This window comes from Malaclemys terrapin, chromosome 22, assembly GCF_027887155.1.
Source record: "Malaclemys terrapin pileata isolate rMalTer1 chromosome 22, rMalTer1.hap1, whole genome shotgun sequence".
NCBI lineage: Eukaryota > Metazoa > Chordata > Testudines > Emydidae > Malaclemys > Malaclemys terrapin.
This window is the reverse complement of record NC_071526.1, coordinates 20,266,668-20,286,897: the sequence shown is the minus strand read 5'-3', so window position 1 is coordinate 20,286,897 and position 20,230 is coordinate 20,266,668. Positions and strand designations below refer to the sequence as shown.

At 42.4% G+C, this 20,230-nt stretch overlaps 2 protein-coding genes across 6 annotated transcripts in view; both read left to right on the top strand.

The window, feature by feature from the left end:
* Positions 1 to 137: 137 nt before the first annotated feature.
* Positions 138 to 20,230, top strand: part of RHBDL2 (rhomboid like 2) — a 24,843-nt gene continuing 4,750 nt past the window's right edge. The window contains exons 1-8 of one of the 5 annotated variants that reach the window (XM_054011803.1): positions 138 to 254; positions 3,116 to 3,210; positions 4,815 to 5,068; positions 8,956 to 9,104; positions 11,495 to 11,607; positions 15,470 to 15,570; positions 17,410 to 17,470; positions 18,230 to 18,291. In XM_054011803.1, coding sequence (XP_053867778.1) covers positions 4,859 to 5,068; positions 8,956 to 9,104; positions 11,495 to 11,607; positions 15,470 to 15,570; positions 17,410 to 17,470; positions 18,230 to 18,291 — 696 coding nt within the window. In that variant the 5' untranslated portion in view covers positions 138 to 254; positions 3,116 to 3,210; positions 4,815 to 4,858. Of the gene's footprint in view, positions 255 to 282; positions 3,211 to 4,814; positions 5,069 to 8,955; positions 9,105 to 11,494; positions 11,608 to 15,469; positions 15,571 to 17,409; positions 17,471 to 18,229; positions 18,292 to 20,230 lie in introns of those variants that run through there. The other 4 variants (XM_054011801.1, XM_054011800.1, XM_054011799.1 and 1 more) reach the window with 4 other exon arrangements.
* The window catches only part of GJA9 (gap junction protein alpha 9), a 27,590-nt gene continuing 25,610 nt past the window's right edge, over positions 18,251 to 20,230 (top strand). Inside the window, exon 1 of the mRNA XM_054011798.1 lies at positions 18,251 to 18,291. The gene's annotated coding sequence lies outside the window, so the exon portion shown is untranslated. The remainder of the gene's footprint in view (positions 18,292 to 20,230) is intronic.

Below are 20,230 nucleotides of genomic sequence, written 5' to 3'. Positions count from 1 at the left end.
CAAAAGGGGAGGGCTGCACTTTATGCTGAGACACCGGCCGGGCCCTTTCACTGCGAGGGCGTGTCGGAGGTGGCCCGCCCTGGGATGCTGCTGCGGGAGGCTCCTCCTGGGGCTGCCCCCAGGGCGGGCCGGGGCCGGGGCCGGGGCCGGGCCGGGGAGCGGCTCCGGGGGCTGATGTTGCTCGGCAGACGTAGGCGGGGCCGGCGCAGAGACCTGGAGTCGGGAGGCGGCAGCGCCGAGCTCGGAGCAGCCAGGTAGGCCGGAGCCGGGTCCCGGGGCAGCGTGAGGAGGGGCCGGGCGCGGGGCCGGGCCGGGCCGGCCGGCGGCAGCGGGCTGGTCTCCGTGTAGTCCTTCTGTCGGGAAGTCGGGGCGAGCCCGTGAGCCGTGAGGTAACTTGGCGCCTTGCCCCGCACGGGGAGCCCTTGTGTCGCTGAGCCTCGCGGGCGGGGCTGGCATTCCACTTCGGTAACTTGACTTGGTTCAGCCTCTTTACCTAAAACTCCCCAGAAACGCGGCCTGGGGGGGAAGCTCTGTCCCCAGGCCGTTGAGGGGACAGAGTCTCTGCCGCCTACGTTCAGCGCCAAGCCCCAGCCTCTGGCTGGGGAGATGCGAGTGTAGTGCAGTCATTTGGGGGTTTAGTATCCCTCTAAAAACGGCTCCTGCACAGAGAGCCGCTCTCAGGGATGTGCCTTGAGGCTGGAGAACATTCCTCTGAAATAGCCATGTCACCGCGTTTCCAGTCCAAACGTATCCTTTCAGCGTGTACAGCCACAGAGTGCTTGTTGAATGAAGTTAGTGGGTTTGTAATTACAATGCCTAGTATTTCTAAAAAAACCTGTCAGCGTTCTAGGGTCCTGCAGTTGCTTTTGTTCAGTGCCAGTACCACAAAGGCATTCTGTTGGCAATATTAAAAGAACATGTAAAACCTAGACTTGAAACCCATAACAACCAGTAATGCAGCCCAGATAAACTAACAGTGGTCTTGATTAAAGGAGATTGAGAAGTGGGTGGAGAGGGTTTTTTTATTTAAAAAAATAAAATTGGCCATAAAGACATATTTTCTTAAATGTGCATTACACTACAGACAGCTGCTTTACCACAGTGGTAGTTGGACCTATCCAATGTCTGAGAACACATTTAAAAATACCTTATGTCTAGAATCTGTTTACCACTCATATCCCACAAGCTAGATCAAAGTCAGTACTTTGAAGTAAGTTCTCTTAGGATCATCTGGATACTAGAATAAGTGTCTTTTTTAGTATGTCAGTAGTTGTCATTAATGCTTGGCGTTACTACTGAAGTAAAATTTCAGCTTTGGCTAGGGATTGCTTTGCTGCTGGGGCACCATTTTGTTGTTTTTAAAAAAGAGGTAAGACGGAGCCTCTCATAGCTATATCCTTAGGAGAAAGAAGGAACATTCTGATATCTAATATAATTTTCCAACCTAGCAGCTGGACATTGGTATTTTAACTGTTCCTTCTGTTCTTGCTCACACATCATCAGCAGGAGACACCCTTATTAGGGCCTTGTCTAAACAACCAAGTTTTGTTGCCAAAAACTGCTTTTTGGCAACCAAACAGTGTGTGCGTACACACTGCAATGTGACTTTTGTCAGGGAAAAATACCTGGTTTTGGCGACTAAATACATCCACCCCAAGAGACTTACATCTTTTTCCTCTACATTTTTTTCAACAAAGTGCCAGTGTAGACACCACGCTTGATTTCATTGCTTTAATTGGCGTCCAGGAGGTGTCCCACAATGCCCATCCTGACCGCTTTGGTCAGCAGTTTGAATTCCATTGCCCTACAGCCAGGTAAACAACCACCCGCCCCTCCCCCTTAGAAATCCTGTGAATTTTTGAAATTCCATTTCCTGTTTGCTTGGCGTGGAGAGGTCTCATTGCATCTTCCCAGGTGACCATGGCAGCTTATCACACCAAACACTCTCCTGCTTGGATCACTGCAGAGCTGTTGGATCTGATCAGTATATGGGGAGAGGAGGCTATGCAGTCCCAGCTGTGCTTGAGCCATAGGAATTGGGATACCTATGGACACATTCCTTGAGGCTTGTGTGAAAAGGGCTATGATCAAGACACGCTACAGTGCAGAGTGAAGATAAAGGAGCTGAGGCAGGCGTACTATAAGGCAAGGGAGGCAAACCATCACTCTGGTGCTTCACCTAAGACCTGCCAGTTCTATAAGGAGCTGGACGCTATTCTTGGTGGTGACCCTACCTCACCCCCAAGAGCCCCATGGATACTTTGGAGGGAATGGAGGCGGCAGAAAGAGGACCTAACCCAGAGGATGAAGTTATTGATGAAGAGGTGGAGTTAGATGAGGATATGCAGCTCCTGGCAGGGTTGCTTGATGGGGCAGGCAGCCAGGAACTGCTCTCAACTCCAGAGGTGTCTAGCCAGTCTCAGCAGTCGCTCTCCGGGGAGCAGGAAGCAGGAGATGAGACGCCTGGTAAGTGGCTGTGATCTGTGTAGTGCGAAGGTGAGTTCAGGGTATAGAAATGTGGGAGGCTGGTTGTTCCTATGAGGTGGATGTTTCCCTGTGTAGCTAATCCGTATGGCAGAACAGGGTGTTGATGCATGCAGAGATCTCCTAGGAATCCTCCAGAGAAATCTCCAGGAAAGTTTCCTGGAGGTACTTGGTAATCCTCTGCTGAAGGTTCTGTGGCAGAGCACCTTCCCCCATTCGGCAATCACTTGTGCAGGGACCAAAGTGGCACATAGGTGAGCAGCATAGAGAGCAGGGTGGAAGTCACAAGCATGGAGTAGATAGTACCCTTGTTTCCCTGCTTGCCTTTAGCAGTGAGATGTCTGCTAGAATGACCCTTGCCTATGGAAAAGTCGGGGAGAATTTTAGATTTTTTTTCCATAGACTGCTACACCATGAGCCTTGCAGAGAGTGTGTGCTCTTTTCCCCATGTGGAGCAACCTTCCCCCACAACACTCACCATGCCTTGGCTGTTTACGGAGATGTGTGCCTGGCTAGGGTCAGTGAAAAAGTGATTGCAATGTTGCGAAAGGTGAATTTAACTGAAATATTACAATACTGTGCGTGAATTTAACAATCCTGCTTCTGTGCATTGCCCCATGTGCTTCACCAGATGTGGCCTTCAGGAACACCCCACGCACCTCTTCCGAGCGTCTCCGCCAGATAAGAAAGCGCCCAAGACGCAGCAAAGAAGACATGTTCCAGGAGGTACTGCAGTGCTCCAATGCAGAAAAAAGGGAACATAAGGAGTGCTGGGAAGTCGAATGGCAGGACAGAAAAGAGAATCAAGCGTTTGTTAAATATGCAACTGAGAGGATGATTAAAGTAATGGAGGAGCAAATGTAGATGTTACAGTCCTTAAGTGCTGTAGACTGAGCAGATCAGTTCCCCTTTCACTCCACCCCCTCGGACAACTTTCACAATGATAACTGGACCTACACACAGTTGTGAAATTCTGTCTTTCCCTGGTTCCTTCTTTCCCATGAGGCGTTTGCATGTGCTGTTTCTTGTTCAATAAAATCAAAGTTCTTTAATAGTGAATCACCTTTATTTTTTTCTACAAATTGAGATTGCAAGCACTACCAATACATACACAGGCATTGTTATCATTGTCTTACAGGACTATAAGGCCCAAAATGACACCATTGCGTCCTAGGAAAACTAGCACCTGTGACAGAGATATACAGTATTGGTGCTCATTGTCAAAGTGCTGCCTCCAAGTCTCCCTGATTCAAACTGCCCCCCTCTGGGTTCCTCTGACAGCCCTGGCATCTGCCTGCTCAAAATCAGCAGCCAAGTGGTCTGTCTCAGCACTCCACCCCTGATCAAACCTTTCACCCTTAGCTTCACAGAGATTATACAACATGCAGCACGTGGCTATGACCATGGGAATATTATCCTCATTAAGGTCTAGCCTGCCATAAAGGCATCGCTAGCGTGCCTTTAATCTGCCAAATGCACATTCAACTGTCATCCGGCACCTACTCAGCCTGTTGTTGAACCATTCCTTACTGCTGTCCAGGTGTCCCGTGTAAGGCTTCATGAGCCAGGGCTGTAAGGGGTATGGTGGGTACATTTCAAGGTGGCTGTGTCCATCTAAGCAATCTATCTGATAGAAAAGAAATCTACATAGTATATCTGAAAAACAGAAAGGGCCAGACCTACACTGGCAGAACCTAGGTTGTGGGACTCCAGAGACCCCCAACAGTGACGCTAGCTGACTACAGTCCCCACTCCAGCAGTGGTCTGGACCTGGCTGGTATAGCATACAGGGGGAGAGACTTGATTCAGTGCATTTCCAGGCAATGTCCTATGAAGCCATAAATAAAGCTGCTTCCGTTTCACCCTATGAATCCCAAATGGAAGGGGTCAGGGATACTGCCTCCAGAGCTGTAGAGGATGCAAATTGCTGCTACTTTAGCATATGGTTTGAAGTCATTGAATGGGTCATTAAAGAGTTCATGATAGTCCCTCCCCACCCCCCCCCAATAGGGATTTTTAGCCATGTAGTCCTAGCCAAAGTCAATTTTAGTTAGTTGTATTGTGCTTACCTTACATTCCTCTGTAATGTTACCTGGAAGCAAGAGTCTTCAGTTCTGTCTTAATTGTTGTGTAGTGTTGCTTTGTGCTGTTAGACAATAGGTGGAGTGGTTTATAAAGTTTGTAAAGTGCTTTGGGGAACCTTTCTGGATGAAAGGTGATGTGTAAGTTTGTCATCATAGTGCTAGAGATTATTCTTATAAAATTTACCAGTCATCTGAATGTTGTGCTGATTGTGTGTAAGATAGTAACCTGTATGTTTGATGGAACAGGTTTTTGAAATTCCTAAATACTTGGCCTTTTCTGAGTAAGTAATATGGAGATGGAGAGGATGAACATGGATACGTCTGGTGAGGAGGAAGAGAAGGAAAACATTGAAAGAAACTCTAGAGTTTGTACTAGCTGTGACAAGATTCATGAGTCCATTTCCAAATGGATGCTTCCTGAAAATGCCAGAGGAACCTACTTGGAAAGAGCAAACTGTATCCCTCCTCCTCTCTTCATCATTTCCATTAGTTTAGCTGAGGTAAGAGTTCTTACCTGGTAACATTGTAAATGTTTGCACTTGTCTTGCATTGAATGCTATTATTTTATAGGAACAACAGTCAAACTGTGGGATTTAGATTATACAAATTGCAGTTGTTTCACTTTAGAGTCATGGGCTTCTTGTCTGTTGTTCAGCACTGGAGTTTGCATGTGATCATAAAACATACTGAATTGAGCATTTTTAACTTCTTGATTATCTTCCATTTAGTAACTTCTTTCTCATTTATTGCACAGATGAAGCCCATATTATACATATTGCACCACTATAATACCCTATTTTTCAGTTCCTTGTAAGTCTGGCAAATTTTAATCACGAAGGCTGAAATCTTCCATCTCTGGTTTCTGTTTCATGTCAAATTTTTTAAAATATTTGAGCAAAAATGGTTCAGCATCAACCTTTTCCAAGAATGAGCTTAGTGGAGAAATAAGAAAATATTTACAAAATAGTTTCTAACTTGAAACTTGGTAGGGGACAGTTCAGAAGTGTCCTAACCCTATGAAAATCCACACTCATTTGGCCAGTTTAAGAGCCTCTTAAAGTTGCTACTGGCACATGCACAGCAGAACTTGTTCTACACTTGGTGATTATGTTTCTTAAAATCCTAAACTGAACTGCATATGCTCTACTAGAATTCTTTGAAGAGGTCAACAAGCATGTGGACAAGGGGTATCCAGTGGATATGGTGTACTTAGATTTTCAGAAAGCCTTGACAAGGTCCCTCACTAAAGGCTCTTAAGCAAAGTAAACTATTATGGGATAAGAGGGAAGGTCCTCTCGTGGATTGGTAACTGGTTAAAAAATAGGAAACAAAGGGTAGGAATAAACGGTCGGTTTTCAGAATGGAGAGAGGTAAATAGTGGTGTCCCCCAGGGGTCTGTACTGGGCCCAATCCTATTCAATATATTTATAAATGATCTGGAAAAAGGGGTAAACGTTGAGGTGGCAAAATTTGCAGATGGTACGAAATTGCTCAAGATATTTAAGTCCCAGGCAGACTGCGAAGAGCTACAAAAGGATCTCTCAAAGTGAATGCCTAGGCAACAAAATGGTAGATGAAATTCAATGTTGATAAATGTAAAATAATGCACATTGGAAAATATAATCCCAACTATACATATAAAATGATGGGGTCTAAATTGGCTGTTACCACTCAAGAAAGAGATCTTGGAGTCATTGTGGATAGGTCTCTGAAAACATCCACTCAATGTGCAGCAGCAGTCAAAAAAGCGAACAGAATGTTGGGAATAGTTAAGAAAGGGATAGATAATAAGACAGAAAATATCATATTGCCTCTATACAAATCCATGGTACATCCACATCTTGAATATTGTGTGCAGATGTAATTGCCCCATCTCAAAAAAGGGAAACAAAAATGATTAGGAGTATGGAACAGCTGCCATAGGAGGAGAGATTAATAAGACTGGGACTTTTCAGCTTGGAAAAGAGATGACTAAGGGGGGGATATGATGGAGCACTATAAAATCATGACTGATGTGGAGAAAGTAAATGTGTTATTTACTCCTCCTCATAACACAAGAACATGGGGTCACTACATGAAATTAATAGGCAGCAGGTTTAAAAGGAAGTATTTTTTCACACACTGTGTAGTCAACTCCTTGTTAGAGGATGTTGTGAAGGCCAAAAAATAACTAGATAAGTTCATGGGGGATAGGTCCATCAATAGCTATTAGCCAGGATGGACAGGGATGGTGTTCCTAGCCTCTGTTTGCCAGAAGCTGGGAATGAGTGACAGGGAACGGATCACTTGATGATTACCTGCTCTGTTCATTCCCCCTGGGGCACCTGGCATTGGCCATTGTCGGAAGACAAGATACTGGGCTAGATGGCCTTTGGTCTGACCCAGCATGGCCATTCTTATGTTCCCAAATTTGATGACCTCGCTGTCCTCCCCAGTCAAAATATCCTTTGGTTGAGGGAAGATGCAGCTAGGCTGTGAGCCCAGGAATTTTAGTCTTGCCTCTTCCGTTGATTGAGAAGTGGACAATTAATAACCAATCTTTATCCAGAAAGACCTCATATCCCTAGCAAGTATTAGTCCCACATTTTATATGTGAAGTAACTAAGGATCTTAGACATTTCACAAGCTCACTTCTGGCAGAAATGCTGATTAAAATAGAGATTTCTGTGGCAGATTACGGTTTCAGCCACTTAATCCAACTGTCTCACTGAAAGTATAGGCCAGATTGTTTTTTGGTTATGAAGTCCTGCATACGCGGTGCCTGGAAAAGAACCAGGAATCCTGACTTGTTCTTCTGTGGTGCCACCAGACTCCTTGTTGTTTTTGTAGATACAGACTAACACGGCTACCCCCTGATACTTCATTTTTTCATTTTTCTTTTTTTAAAGTCCAGTGTTTGTATGTTATTTTCTGTGTGAAAATGTTTGAATTGGAAAACCAGGCATTTGAACATTAGGAAATGCTAGGACTGAGGTTGCCTGTGCAACCTTAACTCTGTCCCTTTGTGCATATCACAAACTTCTTGTTCTACAAGTACAGTAACTCCTCACTTAACGTTGTAGTTATGTTCCTGAAAAATGCTACTTTAAACGAAACGATATTAAGTGAATCCAATTTCCCCATAAGAATTAATATAAATGCGGTGGTTAAGGTTGAGAATTTTTTTTCACCAGACAAGACTATATTTTATATAATAAATTATTTATATATACACACACACACATACACAGTATAAGTTTTAAACAAACAATTTAATACTGTACACAGCAACAATGATTGTGAAGCTTGGTTGAGGTGGTCAAGTCAGAAGGTAGAAGAGGGTGGGATATTTCCCAGGGAATGCCTTAGTGATAAATGATGAACTAGCACTCCTAACACATTGTTGTTAATGTAGCCTCACACTCTCCAAGGCAGCACAAATGGAGGGAGTGGAGACAGCATGGCAGAGAAAGACAGAGACACACACCTGTGTGTGAGAGAGAGACGCGCATTGCCCCTTTAAGTACGCTGACCCCACTCTAAGTACATTGCCTTTTTAAGTAGATCAGCAAGTTGAGACAGCAGCTGCTGCCAGCAAGCTCCCTCCGTCCTGGTGTCCGTCCCCCCTTCCCGCTTTGGAGATAAGATATAGGGGGAGGGGGACACCCTGACATTAGCACCCCTCTTCCCCATCCACCCTCTGCACAGCAAGCAGGAGGCTCCTGGGAGCAGCTCCAAGGCAGAGGGCAGGAGAAGCACAGGGCAGCGTGGGGAGGGACAGCTGAACTGCCCAGCAATTGATAGCCTGCTGGGTGGCTGCCGCACAGGGAACTTAGGGAAGCGGGGAGCTGATAGGGGGTTGCCAGTCCAACCTGGTTCCAAGCCCCCTCCAGCTAGCTCCAACGGACTGTTCTTTTTGCAAGCAGTGGCCAAGCAGGTGGCTACCAAACAACATTATAAGGGAGCATTGCGCAGCTTTAAACGAGCATGTTCTCTAATTGATCAGCAACGAAACAGCGTTAATTAGGACAACTTTGTGAGGAGTTACTGTACTGCTCTATCATTCAGATCCTGATTCAGCAGAATACTCAGGCATATCCTTAAAATCCATTTAAGTCAGTGGGATTAAAGAACATGCACAGTGGTTAGAACCCCTTTAAATCGGGTATTTCCTAATTTGAGTGGTTGATTTTGCATCTCTACCCTTTTTGTTGTTTCCAGTGTGTGTTCTGACCATTACACAAATAGTTGTATGTTAGTGAAATTATGCATTTCTCTATATAGAAGGTTTGAAATCTGCCATGAGACAATTATATATCAAGGATTTTGGGATTATCGGAGGAAAATTATTTATATTTAATAATTCCAAATCATTGTAGAAGTTGTTAAAATCTCTCATTGTTTCCAGCTGGCTGTATTCATTTATTATGCTGTTTGGAAGCCCCAGAAACAGTGGATCACTCTGGATACAGGTGTCTGGAACAGTCCCTTTATTTATAGGCCTGACAAGAGGGAAGAAACTTGGAGATTCATTTCATATATGCTAGTGCATGCTGGGTAAGCAATGTAACAATGGACTCTACAAACAGTCAACCTGTGGAACTCTTTGCCAGAGGATGTTGGGAAGGCTAAGACTATAACAAGGTCAAACAAGAACGAGATAAGTCCATGGAGGATAGGTCCATTATGACTATTAGCCAGGATGGGCAAGGATAGTGTCCCTAGCCTCTGTTTGCCAGAAGCTGGGAATGGGTGACAGGGGATGGATCACTTGATGATTATCTGTTATGTTCATTCCCTCTGAAGTACCTGGCATTGGCCATGTTGGAAGACAGGATACAGGCTAGATGGATCTTTGGTCTGACCCAGTCTGGCCGTTCTTATGTTCTAAACAGGTTTTTCAGAGAAGCCAAAGGGAATTAGGTGTCATTCCATTAGGTTCCTCTGAAAATCTCAGTCTATGTCAAAAATTTATGTATTCATTGAGGAAAATGGAAGATTTTACCTTGTAAGATTTATAAAGATCATGTGGTCAGGACCCTAGTCTTAAGACTTGTCTGCAGGATGATGCTTCTGGGCACCGTACTGAGGCGGTAGGATCTGCATCATGATAGGCTGTCCCCTTTAAAGGTAGTGGTGCCTAGTTGTGAGCCCACCCCAGTCACATGGCATGGCCCTTCTCATATTTTGGGAGGTTTTGATATAGGATAAGAAATAAGAGGAATTTGTGGAGAGGAAGCAGTCCCAGGAATAAATAATGTTTGGGAGAAATTTTATTACTGTTTCTTTAAGGGCCTTGGCTCAGGAGCCTTGCAGAGTGGGCAGGGCAAGGCTCCTCTCTCGCCCAACCAACTGGGTATGAGGTGGAAGAAGGGAACTAGTATGCTGCCTCTTCCCCGATAACAGGGCAGACAACAGCAGGAGAGCACTGCCTGCTGCACCCTCTGAGCCTGAGAACTAATTGGGGTAAGGGGCCAGCTGAAAGTGGATAAGGCCCTACAGCTGTCCGAAATTATAACCCAGCTCAAAGGAGGAGAATGGAAGGCTGCAGTTTTAAGGAGAGAAACTGTTGGAAATATCACCCAGCTCTGGGAGGAGGGCTGGGACCTCCTGAACGGGAGCAAAAAGTCTATAAGGACTCTTACATGGACCCACAGGGGACATGAACTTCAACTCAGAAGTGAGTTACATGCTGTAGAATAGTTAATAAATCAGACTCCCACGAAGGTGATATTGGTTTACCAGTCTAGGTAATTAATTGAAATAACCTGAGTTGGTGCTGGAGGCAATGAACCTGCAGGGCCACAAAGGGGGCCATGTTCAAGGGCAGCACCCCATGACAGGGTCAGTAATGACAAGATTTCCACCTAGTGAACTGCCAGCACCACTTCCTGCAGCAGTGAGGTGTCACTCCATTCCAAAATGTGACCTAATCCGTAAGTGTTTAGTTTGTGAGATCAGTACAAGGTAGTATAGATAGCATGGCTGTAGTATAGTTTTAATCCTACCTGAAAAGGTACAAAGAAGGGCAACAAAAAATATTAAAGGCAAGGATCAGCTTCCATAGGAGGAGAGATTAAACAGACTGGAAATGTTCAGCTTTGAAAAGAGAAGACTAAGGGGGGATAAGATAGATGTCTAAAATATCATGAGTAGTGTGGAGAAAGTGAATAAGGAAGTGTTATTTACTCTTTCACATAACACAAGAACTAGGGGTCACCCTATAGAATTAATAGGCAGTAGCTTTAAAACAAACATAAGAAAGTACTTCTTCACCCAATGTGCAATCAATCTGTGGAACTCGTTGCTAGGGTCCAAAAATACAACTGGGTTAAAAAAAGAATTAAATAAGTTCATGAAGGACAGGTCCATCAATGATTATTAGCCAAGAGGGTCAAGGCTGCAAACCCATTCTTTGGGTGTCCCTAGACCTCTGACTGCCAGAAGCTGGGACAGCACGACAGGGGATGGATCACTCGATAATTGCTCTGATCTGTTCATTCCCTCTGATGCATCTGGCACTGGCCTGTCATAAGACAGGATACTGGGCTAGATGGACCATTGGTCTGACCCACTATGGCCATGTTTTACCTTTTTTTTTTGAGACCTGTTCTTCATAATCTGTGCTCCAGTTCTGCCTTTCCACCAGAGTCCCTTACTCTGACTTGTATGCAGACTCTGGCCTTACAGATCCAAATGCATAGCCCTGACTCCACCCCCTAAAAAGTAAGGCTTACTTGTTTTGAGTTATTTGAGTATATAATTTATAACAGCTTTTATTTTGTCTTACTAACTTTTAAAATTTTTTATTTTGGCTGTAGAAATAAAGCATGCCCCCAGGATGCTAGCGTGCCATTTTATTATGTATTAGCTATAGTTTGAGAAAACTTTAAATGTTTGTTAATTAAAATTTTGATTTTCAAATATCAACATGTTTTTCCTTGCAGCATTCAACACATTTTAGGAAATCTCTTTCTGCAACTTATTTTGGGGATCCCCTTAGAAATGGTTCATAAAGGGCATCGGGTTAGTCTGGTGTATCTCGCAGGAGTGATTGGAGGTCAGTGTGTAATGGGAAATGGGTAAGCTTAAATGAAGAACTGTCTGTATCAGAAAATCAATGTATATTATTGCCACATCCCCTTTCCTGAACAGGACAATCAAAGTTGTTGGTATACTGGATTGTGTAACAACCAGTTCTCTTGGTGCAGAGAATGTCTTGACTCCAAACTTTTACCGTAATAACATACTAGAAAACAACCCTATGTTCCACTCCACTCCACTCCACTCCGGTGTTCCTTTCAACTTTTTAGCCATTCTCCCTTCCAAATTTTTTAACACTCTTAATTCATCCATACAGAAATATAAATTCATACCAAGTGTTAGCGGGCAGTATTTTACAATTAACATCTTTGAAATGGATAAGTAAATTGAATTAATTCTCAATGGAAATAGTAAACTGCATTTATTATTCTGCATTCTAAAGTCTACAGTTTATGGACTCTAGAAAAATAGGCACAGATATTGTTCCTGTAAAAGCACATCTTGAAGTTGGTTATTGTTGCCGTCTTCAGTTGGTTAATTCTATTAGAATTAACAGAGCTTCTGTTAATTCTAAATAAAATAAAATTAAAGAAGCAACAACATTGTTCCTCTGTAATCTTCCTCCATCACCAAGAAAACAAGACTTGTCTCCTCCCTACTGCTTCTAATTCTAGGTATAATGCTTTGTTACCACTTATGGTGCTTGTTTTAATACTTCCCTATTAAGGCTGCTTAAATCCTGTTGAATGATAAGACATGCATATTAACAAATCGCTATGATTTATAAATATAACTTTTTATTGACAAGTTTCTACTGATGAAAGGTAGAACAATTTCTTTCTCAGGGGACATTATAAAATGTTGAGTATAAGGGTTTAGTCTGATGGCAGTTATTGCAAAAATTCTCAAACCTCTGTATTCTCATGCATTCCGATGAAACTGTATTCTGAGTCTTATTGTATCCTCAAAGCATAGCTTCAGCTGGGAGATCATCGTACAATTGCAGTGTCCATTAAGAGGCCATTCATAGGTCTGGAGCAATGTTCCCTCTAATTTTTTCCATTCATGTGCGGAATTAATTTTGTTATGTGCAGCACCAATATCGAGGTAATGTCTGGATGTATGCCACCAGTAGAAACAAAAAACTTTTTATATATCTATAAGGGGACCATAAAGATTTCCTGGAATCTGACATTTAGGGCTGGATCCTCAGCTGGTGTACAGCAGCGATGAAGTCAGTGGAACTACTTCGATTTTCACTAGCTGAGGATTTGGCCCTTCAAGTGTATCATATTAGAACGGCTTCCTTATCACTATTGCAAGTGCATAGACTGAAGTCTTATGTACATAACAGGCTTTTCTGAAGAGCAGAAAAAAATGAAATCCTATAATGTACAACCCATATTTCAGGTTGCAGTTCCCTTTGCTCAGAATTTAATCTAGTGGCTGGCAGTGCAAAGCTGAACCTAAAGTGAGATTTCTCACCCAAATGAAATAAAAACTGTATGATGTCTTGAAGGTATTTTTCTTTGGTTAAAGGTAGTAATGTGGTGGTATTTCATGGTTTTGTATAAATCTTGGTTCAGGATGTGGATCAGACTCAATAAGGTATATATTTTTGGCAGATACAATACTGCTTATCCCCATAAATTGTGTAAATAGAGGCACCACAGAACAAAGAATAGAAACATTTAATTGCTATAACACAGGATCTTCCTTGAAAAAAAGGGGCTGGGGCCGAGGGAGAGGTGCCTGTCCCCGCTGTAGCCCTGGAGCTGGGGCTGAGAGAGAGGTGCCTCTCTTGTCCCCGCCACAGCCATAGCTGGAGTCGGGGGCAGAGGCATGTCTTCCGTCCCCGGCCGGAGCGTGGGCCTGGGGAGAGAGGCGTGTCTCCTGTCCATAGGTGCTAGAACTAGGGGTTCTGGGGGTGCTGCAGCACCCCTTGGGTTGAAGTGGTTGCCATTATATAGAGGGTTTACAGTTTTGGTTCAATGGCTCTCAGCACCCCTAATCTATAAATTGTTCCAGCATGCCTGCTTCTGTCCCCGCTGCAGCCCTGGCCGGAGCTGGGGGAGAGAGGCGTCTCTCCGCCCCCCAGCCCTGCACACCCCAAGCGCCCCCAAACCCCCATCACTGCCCCCATCCACTCTCCTTCCCTACACTTTCTCCACGCTCACCTGTGTGCATGGCTGGTGCGCAGCCCTGGATGGCATCTTGTGCAGCCATGCACCTGAGAGGGAACACAGATCTGGAGATAGTGAGGTGGGTACTTCTAAATAATTCTTAAAATTCATTTTTAATTATACATAGAGGTCAAATCCTGCATTGAAATAAATTAGTTTTGTCTAAATAAGGACTCCATATATTTTGATATATGTTCTTTGGTAGACTTTCTCCAATCTGTCTGTTATAAGCAATACAGGCAGTAGTCACCAACAGGAAGAGAGGGCATTGGAGCCTGGGGAAATTGTCTTTCCACTGTGTCCACATGGACGGAAATGGGACCTATAACTTATTGCCAGTACATTTTCACTGTTGAGGTGGTGACAAGGCTTAGGTGTTTTATGTCACTGTCTAAAGGTGTGCTGAGCTGTGCTACTTGATATTGTAAAAGTGCCTGAGCCCTGTCTACACTAGCTGTCCTAACAGTGGAGCTTCACTGGTAGTGAATTGTAGACCAATTTTTGTCACAGTAGACTCAGACTTTGAGGCCAGAAGGGACCATCATGATCATCTAGTCTGATCAACTGCACATTGCAGGCTACAGTACCTCAACCACTCACTGCTGTAATTGACTCATAATCTCTGTCTGAGTTACTGAAGTCCTCAAATAATGATTTGAAGACTTCAAGTTACAGAGAATCCCCCATTTACACTAGTTTAAACCTCCAAGTGACCTGTGCCCCCGCTGCAGAGAAGCTGAAAAACCCCAGGGTCTCTGCCAGTCTGACTCATGGGAAATTCCTTCCTGACCGCAAATATGGTGATCCGTTAGATCCTGAGCATGTGAGCAAGACTCACCAGACAGACACCAGGGAAAGAATTCTCTATAGTAACTCTCAGAGCCCTCCCTATCTAGTGTCCCATCACCAGCCATTGGAAATATTTGCTGCTAGCAGTGGGAGATTTGCTACATGCCATTGTGGGCAGTCTCATCCTACTATCCCCTCCATAAACTTATCAAGCTCAGTCTTGATACCAGTTAGGCTTTTTTCCCCCACTGCTCACCTTGGAAGGTTGTTCCAGAACTTCACTCCGATGGTTAGAAACCTTCATCTGATTTCGAGCCTAAGCATGTTTATGGCCAGTTTATATCCATTTGTTCTTGTGTCCACATTGGTGCTTAACTTAAATAACTGCTCTCTTTCCCTGATATTTATCCCTCTGATGTATTTATACAGAGCAATCATATCTCCCTTCAGCCTTCATTTGGCTAGGCTTAACAAGCCAACCTCTTTGAGTCTCCTCTCATTAAGTTGGTTATCCATTCCTTGGATCATCCTAGTAGCCCTTCTCTGCACCTGTTCCAGTTTGAATTAATCTTTCTTAAAGATGGGAGACCAGAATTGCACACAATATTCCAGATGAGGACTCATCAGTATAACAGTACTAACACTTCTCTGTGTCTATGGGAAATACCTCACCTGGTGCATCCTAGGACTGCATTAGCTTTTTTCACGGCCGCATCACATTGGTGTAGGTAAAGCTTTAGTTGGCCTTTTTTTTCTTTCTGTTTTCTTTCCCCACTTTCTAATCTATCTGTCAATCTCCTGTAATTTCAGTTGTGATCTTTAGCTTCTATTGATGTAGGTTGCAGAAAATGTCATCTTAAAGTTTCCATTAGAACTCTAGTTCTAAGGACATTTCTGTCTTTTCAGGTTCCTTGGCTAGCTCAGTCTGTGATCCCCTCCAGGCTCTCGTAGGGGCTTCAGGAGGAGTCTATGCTCTCATTGGAGGATACTTTATGAATGTTTTAGTGGTAAGGAAACAATCAGAAATGCACAGAAAAAAACAGCTTCTTTGTGGATCTTTGTTCACTTTTGGATCAATCTTATTTGTGTAAATAAAATGTTCAGATTTTTTCAGCAAAGGAATAATTAAGGAAAATGCAACTCCCACAAACATATGTGCTGAACAAGCAGTGTCTGTCCTTGAGAAATCAAAACTTCACAGATGCTTTTTTGGCTATTAAAAGAGGAAAAAGTGGATTTAGCAGTTGACATCATTTTCCAGCCAAAGTGACATTGGACTATAGAAATTGCCGTTTGCGATCCCATGTAGTGCAGTATTCTGTCTCAGCTAGTTGCCAAAATCAGATGCTTCAGAAGTACAAGAAACCCCATAGTAGACAATTATGGAATAAGCTGCAAACAAACAAAAAACAAAACCAAAAAACCCTCTAAACTCTAGGGCTTCAGTTAGAACTTGACTGATGCCCTGAAGCATGAGGGTTTGTACATCCCTTTAAAAAATAATTTTGGCTATATATTCATGTAAATGTCTAATTGTATTGATCTCATTTTGGGTGCAGTAGTTCAACTTAACAGGAACTTTAAACCTTTATTTTGGGAATCTTTTATGTCTATCACCCACACATACCAAAAAGCAATACAAACCCCAGCTTACTCAAACTTGTAGTCTAACGTAAAATCTTGGTGACCTCAGCATTGTTTAGCCAGAATAACTTCCCAAATGCTTGGAATGTGTGACAATCACATGTTCTGGTCTCTCAGTATAATCAATGTAAAAGCACATGAGGTCTCTGTTAAAGTTTTGCATTGGAATGCAAGTTTTATGAAGCTGGGGTACATACTGATTTTTTTAGTGTTTGTGGGAGATGGAAGTGAAAACTGTATGGAGTGTTGGGGAGCATTATCACTAATGTTTTAGGGAAACAAAGGTGGAAAGGAGTGCATAGGTCTCTCCCAGTAACTTGTTACTTTCTTTCTTTTAAGATTTCAGATGAAGTGTCCTGCTACATAACCTTAACTGCAACTAAACATATTTTTGTTTGCTAATTAAGATCTTGGCTTCAGTGATCTCTAGTGTCAGAGAAGCTGACTGTATATTGGGTGGCTTTTTAAAAAATGATTTAGTTTAATCAGTCATCAAAGGTGGGTCCTACTCTTTTAATTCTAAACATTAGTTCATGGAAACATCAGTTCTTCAGCAAATCTTCTCTTAAGAAGTTCAGTCAGCAGTCAAACCTTTCTTTTCTGTGTGATCACAGGCAGTATGAATTATAAATGATACATTAAAGAGTTCACATCACCATAGTTTTCAAGTAAACAAAGAGGGGGCCTGGTTCAGCAAATAGCGTTGAGTCTCCACCACCAAAGGCATGAGAGGCTCTAAAGAAAATTGGTATCCTTTGTGTAAGGCAAAAACATTGTTTTGCTGGATAATCATTTTCAAAGGGCTGACAGTACGCAGATTGCATCTTCTTTTTTTAGTAATTTTTATCACCAAAAGGCATACAAAAGGACACATGTTTTCATTATAAAATAAGGAGGACTGTGAAAGATGTGATAATAGCGGTGGTCTAGTGGATTAAGCTACTTGTTGTTGGAGTTTGGGCATGCCACTTTCCCTTTCTGTGCCTCAGTTTCCTCATCGGTAAAATGCGGAGAATGATACTGACTCTCCTTAGTAAAATGCTTTGTGATTGTTTGAAAGGCGCTACAGAAATATACGGTGTTTCTTAATGTATATTAATATACCTAAATGGACTGTTTTGTGTGTGTGTGTGTATGTGTATGCATGTACAAGTCCATGTGTATAATTATATAGCTTAATTGTTTCTTTTTTTCTCTCCAAGAACTTCAGAGAAATGATTCCTTTGTTTGGAGTCTTCAGATTGCTCCTCATCGGGATTATAGGTAATTTTAATCCTACCTAGTATGTATGTGAGAATAAAAACTATGCAAGACACCCAGTATTAAACTGTACAAAAATGAATGCCCATTTGGAGTCCAAAATACTAATAGTTAGGGAGGTATCAGTTGCATATTATTCAGTTTGCTAAAACCACAAAGTATACCTCTACCCCGATATAACGCGACTCAATATAACACTAATTCAGAAAGAACACGGTAAAGCAGCGCTCGGGGGATGGGGGGGGGGCGCTGCATGCTCCGGTGATCGAAGCAAGTTCGATATAATGCGGTTTCACCTATAACGCGGTAAGATTTTTTTTTGGTTCCCGAGGACAGCGTTGTATCGGGGTAGAGGTGTAAATGTAAATTGGGGTTAGGTTAAATTATAATGTAAACTGATCTGAGCCTTAAACTATTTAGTGTTGCTTTGTGCTTTTAAATACTAATAATTACCTGTGTAGTGCCACAGCTATGTATGGTGCTTGATAAAACTCTAGATAAATTTTGGTCTGTTTGAAGGGTGGAACTGAAGTCAATAGGAGTTGGAATCATGTGGCTGAGAGTAGAATTTGGTCAGATTCTTATTTTACTAGCTCCTGCATTTCACTCCAAAAGTGACTGCTTCAGTTGTGGGTGAGATGATCTCTTTGTAGTTAGCTTTGTAGATGCCACCTGAAGACATACCATGTTGTAACTTACAACCATTATTTGGATTTGTTTCTGAAATGTCTTGTCATTCTTATGATAATTGTGTTTTCTTAGTTGGAACAGATATGGGATTTGCTCTGTATAGAAGATTTATCGCTCCTGTGAATGGGCCTCAAGTAAGTGCAGTCTTCACTAAAATAGCTTTGGATAAATTATAACTAATGCTCTACTAGACCTTAGATAATACCTCAGTATTAACTAATGGAATTTAGTAGAAAAATAGTGTTTTAAATAGTAAAAGATTGTGGTGATTCCTCTTGCACCAAGAAACACAATGGCACATAATCCCAACTATACATACAAAATGATGGGGTATAAATTAGTTATTACCATTCAAGAAACCGATTTTTGAGTCATCGTGGATAGTTCTCTGTAAACATCAGCTCAATATGCAGTGGCAGTCAAAAAAGCTAACAGAATGTTAGGACCCATTAGGAAAGGGAGAGATAATAAGATGGAAAATATCATAATGCCATTATATAAATCCATATATGCCCACACTTTTAATACTGCATGATGTTCTGGTTGCCCCATCTCAAAAAGGTATATTAGAAATGGAAAAGGTACAGAGAAGGGCAACAAATATGATTATGGGTATGGAATAGCTTTCACATGAGGAGAGAGAGAAAAAAGACTGGGATTGTTCAGTTTAGAAGAGAGATGACTTAAGAGGGGATATGATAAAGGTCTACAAAATCATGAATGGTGTGGAGAAAGTGAATAGGAAAGTGTTTTTTATCCCTTCACGTAACACAAGAACCAGTGCTAACCCAATGAAATTAATAGGCAGCAGCTTTAAAAGAAATATCAGGAAATACTTCTCATACAACATGCAGTCAACCTGTGGAACTTGTTGCAGGTGGATGTTGTGAAAGCCAGAATTATAACTGGGTTCAAAGAAGAATTAGGTAAATTCATGAAGGATAGGTCCAACAATGGCTATTAGCCAAGATGATCAGGGACTCAACCCCATGCTCTGGGTATCCCTAACCCTCTGACTGCCAGAAGATGGGATTGGATGACAGGGGATAGATTACTCAATAATTCCCTTGTTTATTTCCTCTGAAGCATCTGGTAGTGACCACTGTCAGAAGACAGGATACGGGGCTAGATGAACCATTGGTCTGACCCCGTATAGCCATTCTTAAGTTTTTATGAAAGTAAACTGTTTTTTTCATAGAGTAATAAATTCTAAGCCAGAAGGGACCATTGTAGTCACATAATCTGATCTCCTGTGTAACACAGGCCAGAGAACTTCCCAGAATAATTGCTAGAAAAAACATCCAATCTTGATTTAAATATTTTCAGTGATGGAGAATCCATCATAACTTTTTTTGTAAATTGTCGCAATGGCTTATTACCTTCTATGTCAAAAATTTACACCTTATTTCCAATCTGAATTTGTCTAGCTTCAACTTCGAGCCATTGGATTGTGTTATACCTTTTTCTGCTAGCTTGAAGAGCCCATTATTAAATATTTGTTCCCCATGTAGATACTTACAGTGCAATCAAGTCACCCCTTAACCTTCTCTTTGTTAAGACTGAGCTCCTTCAGTCTATCTATTGATCACTATAAGGTATGTTTTCTAATCCTTAATCATTCTCGTGGCTCTTCTCTAAACTCTCTCTCCAGTTTATCGACATCAGAACTGGATAATATTCCAGCAATGGTTGCACCAATGCCAAATACAGAAGTAAAATAACCTCTCTACTTCTACTTGAGATTTCCCTGGATCACATTAGCTCTTTTGGCTACAGCGTCACACTGGGAGCTCATGTTTAGCTGATTACCCCCCATGACACCCAAATCGTTTTCATTATCGCTGCTTTCCAGGATAGTCCCCCATCCTGTAAATATGGCCTACATTCTTTGTTCCCACCCATATTAAAACGCATATTGTTTGCTTGTGCCCAGCTTTCGAAGTGATCCAGCTTGCTCTGAATTGGTGACCTGTCCTCTTCATTATTTATAACTTCCACAACTTTTGCGTCATCTGCAAACTTTCAGTGACTTTGTATTTTCTCCCAGGTCATTGGAAAAAAATGTTAAATTGT